Here is a 3730-nt window from a genome sequence, read left to right as displayed (position 1 = left end):
ATTGTAGGTCTGTTGTGTTAATACAGTAGGTCAAAAGTAAAATATTACTTGAAATTCACACTTGGNGAGGTTGTGCTGAAAAAAATGACCCCAAACATGGCAGGTTAAACCACTTTTAGGGTGAAATATAATGCAAATTTAAAATAGTCCAAAAAACGTCCAGTTTCACCCTAGACCCCAGAGGGTTAAAACCAGTACACAATCTAACACCTCAGACTGCAGAAACTGTAGGACTAAAAACCTTTAAAGGGTCCAAAACCGTAGTTTATCTTGAAACAACTAACTGGGCCCATGCCAGCTTTAACTGGTCAGTGTTAGACCACTGTGTGATGATATTTATTAAATGTGACCTATTTGTTTTCTCTGTATTTTTGCATCTGCTTTTCTAGACAGCCTCCATGCTCGGTGCCGTCCCCTCTGCCCTGGAGGAGTGTGCGCACTCGGTGCCCGACCCCCAGCACCTAAAAACTGTGCTGCATTACCACACGGCGCTCGGACTGTGCGATTTTTCTGGTGAGTCTTCCTCTGCATGTATCGTCATCTCTTAGTCCCAACTCAACTAATGGTGAAGTGAAAATAGAGTTTAGTGGTGTTCGAATTGGACTGAATTTACAGCAGTGAAGAAAACTGACAAAACTGCAGTATTTGAGTAAAAAAATATATATTTCCGTCGACTATAAGTAACGCTTCATTTAGTAGAAGTCAAATACATCTACTTGGTGAAGTATGCCTTTGAGTAATTAGTTTTGGCTGCTAATTTTAAAGATAATTCACCACCAACAATACAAACTATCTCTACGAATGTAAAGAATTTGCTGTGAAGGTTCATTGAAGTAATAGAAAATCCAAATTTCCCCACAGACGAAACTCAAACCATTCCAGCCACGTTTGGAAACTGCATCCTCTCGTCGCTGTCCCTTCCTCAGCTGGAGAAGATTGTTATCCACCCCGACCAAATTCAGCTGCAGCCTTCTTCGGAAATGCCAGGTTGTGTGACCGTCCAGGTGGAGGGCGAAACCGTGACGCTGCTCGATTACATCCAGATCGACCAGCCGCCCGGTCTGGAAGAGTCCGACGATCCCGAGGAAACCGAGTTAAGTTTGGACGCAGCCGCAGAGGACGCAGCGGCGCACGGGGGTTTGGGTGACGCCTTAAAGCCGGCGGCTTTCCAGCCGCTGAAGCAAAGCAAGAGGCTTGAGCTTAAAAGAAAAACTTTTGAAGGGAGCGACGATCAAATGGAGGCTAAAAGGCTACGAAAGAAATACCCCAACACTAAGACGTGTCCTGTGTGTAGTAAGACGTTCCTGCGAGCGGCAGCCATGAGGCGGCACCAGGAAATCCACAACGCAAACCGCGACTTCAAGTACAAGTGCGGCAGCTGCGACAAACGATTCAGGGACCATTACGACTTGAACAGACACACTATGCGGGTCCACGCCAAGGGAGACGTGAGCAACAACCCTAAAGACGAGGACTTTGAAGATCCCAGCACCTCTGAGATGCTAGAAAGCAAAAACTGCTTGCTTTGTGGGAAGTATTTTGCCCGGGATGTAGATATGAAGCGGCACATGAAGTCCCACTCGGAGGACCGCCCGTATAAGTGCTCCTTCTGCGACAAGAAGTTCAAGAATCCTTACGTGCTGAAGAGACACGAGAAGGAGATCTGCAAGCGCAGAGAGCAGAGACGGCCCAGGAGGAGAGAGGCACCACGCTCCAATGTGGAGCCGTCGTCGGAGGTGTCAGTGGAGGGTAAAATCTGCCCCATCTGCAGCAGGATCCTTCCGTGCACGGCGGATATCGCAAAGCACTTACGGTCCCATTCCGAAGACCGCCCTTTCATCTGCGTCACGTGTGAAAAGGGCTTCAAGTACAAAGACACGTTAAAAAAACACCAGATCATTCACGGGCACGAGGGCATCCGGGAGGAGCAGTGCAAGACGGTGGAACAGATTCTCGCTGAAGTGGACGCTCAGCACTGCGAAGATGCCGATGAGGTAGATAAAACGGGGCGGAGTTCAGAGGAGCCTGCGAACACTTTGGACAAGAACCTGTTCGCGCTGGTCACCAAAAAATCCCTTAAGGTGTGTCCTGTCTGTTCCAGGGCATTTGATAGTGTCAAAACACTGAATAGGCACCTACAGTGCCACACGGAGGACCGACCATACCACTGCATCCACTGCAAGAAGCGTTTCAAGCACATGCACGGCCTGAAAAGACATCAGATTTACGCCATATGCCATAAGAAAAGCGCCCGTTTCTTGTGGAAAAAAGACTTGCGAGCTGGGCCCAGTCAGATGGAGGTGGGTAGCATGGATCCCCAGCAAGGACCCCCGCTGAAGATACCGGTGTGGTGCTCCAACTGTGGCAAGCACTTCGAGTACCCATCTGCCCTGAAGGAACACCAGGAGCACGTTTGCAAGGTGGAGATCGGGGACGTCATGAAGTGCAACGACTGTCGGAAGGAGTTCAAGAGCATGACGCTGCTCAAGGTGCACCAGAGGATTCACGACCCGCTCTACTGCAAAGAGTGCGGGAAGATCCTCGCGAGCGAGCCCGCCTTCGAGAGGCACAAACTGATGCACCGACCAGTGCAGTGCACGATGTGCGACAAGACTTTCACCTTACTGCGGCGCTTGAGGGAACACTACGAGAAGCAGCACAACTTCACCGGACCCTTTCCTTGTTCTCAGTGCGATAAGAGTTTCATCCAGTTGTCCTACCTCATCATCCACCAGAGAATCCACAAGGGAGAGTTCCCGTATGTTTGCAGCATGTGTCCAGAGAAGTTCAGGTCCTCCAACTGCCTGACGGTTCACCAGCGGAAGCACACGGGGGAGAAGCCGTTCCTGTGCTGGCAGTGCGGGAAATGTTACCGCTCGGCCTCGGAGCTCACGGTGCACATGGGGACCCACTCGGAGGAGAGACCCTGGGCGTGCACGCAGTGCGACATGGCCTACCGCACCAAGATGCAGCTCACGAACCACGTGGAGCAGGTTCACATCGGCGTCCGGTACTCCTGCACCACCTGCGGGAAGCAGTTCATGAAGGAGACGTCGCTGAAGCGGCACGAGCTCCTCCACACCGGCGAGAGGCCTCACCAGTGCACCGTGTGCGGAAAAACCTTCCTGACGGTCAACGAGCTCCGACTGCACAACCGGTACCACACGGGGGAGCGCCCGTACAAGTGCGACGTGTGCAGCAAGGCCTTCATCCAGTCGGGCTACTTGAAGTCACACATGCGCATCCACACGGGAGAGAAGCCGTTCAAATGCGACATATGCGATAAAAGCTTCCGGTTGTCGTACCACATGAAGAAACACAGGCGGACCCACACGGGGAAGACGAAGAGCTACGTATGTGAGGACTGCGGCTTGGCGTTCTTCCAGAAGAAGGCTCTGTGGGAGCACTCGCTCAGTCACGACGTGAAAATCGAATCGACGTTCACGGATGAAGTGGCAGTAGTATTTCAGTAAAAAAAAAAAGCAAAAAGTTCAATTTTTCTTTTCATGACCTTCTAAACCTTTAAGATCTCCAAAGACCTTTGAGTTTATTTGTGAACTTGGATTTTGTTTACAAGTTGGTGTCCTTTTGTTTTTGCTCCACTTTAAATTCTAAATGAAATAAATATTTATCCAAGCACATGGGTGAAGCCAAGAAAAAGATTCTGCCTTTGTGGATTTTTGATCCAGTGAATCAAACCATAAATGTTTCATTTTTGTTATTTTAATAT

The 3730-nt window shown here is 49.9% G+C and overlaps 1 protein-coding gene across 1 annotated transcript in view; it reads left to right on the top strand.

Annotated features, from left to right (window-relative positions):
• LOC108233191 (zinc finger protein 14) overlaps positions 1-3531 on the top strand; it is a 7166-nt gene extending 3635 nt beyond the window's left edge. Inside the window, exons 6-7 of the mRNA XM_017411480.3 lie at positions 390-513; positions 862-3531. Of these exons, the coding sequence (XP_017266969.1) occupies positions 390-513; positions 862-3473 (2736 nt within the window). The 3' untranslated portion in view covers positions 3474-3531. The remainder of the gene's footprint in view (positions 1-389; positions 514-861) is intronic.
• The last annotated feature ends 199 nt before the right edge of the window (positions 3532-3730 follow it).

This window comes from Kryptolebias marmoratus, linkage group LG18 (assembly GCF_001649575.2).
Source record: "Kryptolebias marmoratus isolate JLee-2015 linkage group LG18, ASM164957v2, whole genome shotgun sequence".
In the NCBI taxonomy this organism is placed as follows: domain Eukaryota; kingdom Metazoa; phylum Chordata; class Actinopteri; order Cyprinodontiformes; family Rivulidae; genus Kryptolebias; species Kryptolebias marmoratus.
The sequence above is the reverse complement of the archived record's forward strand: the minus strand, read 5'-3'. Positions and strand labels throughout refer to the sequence as shown.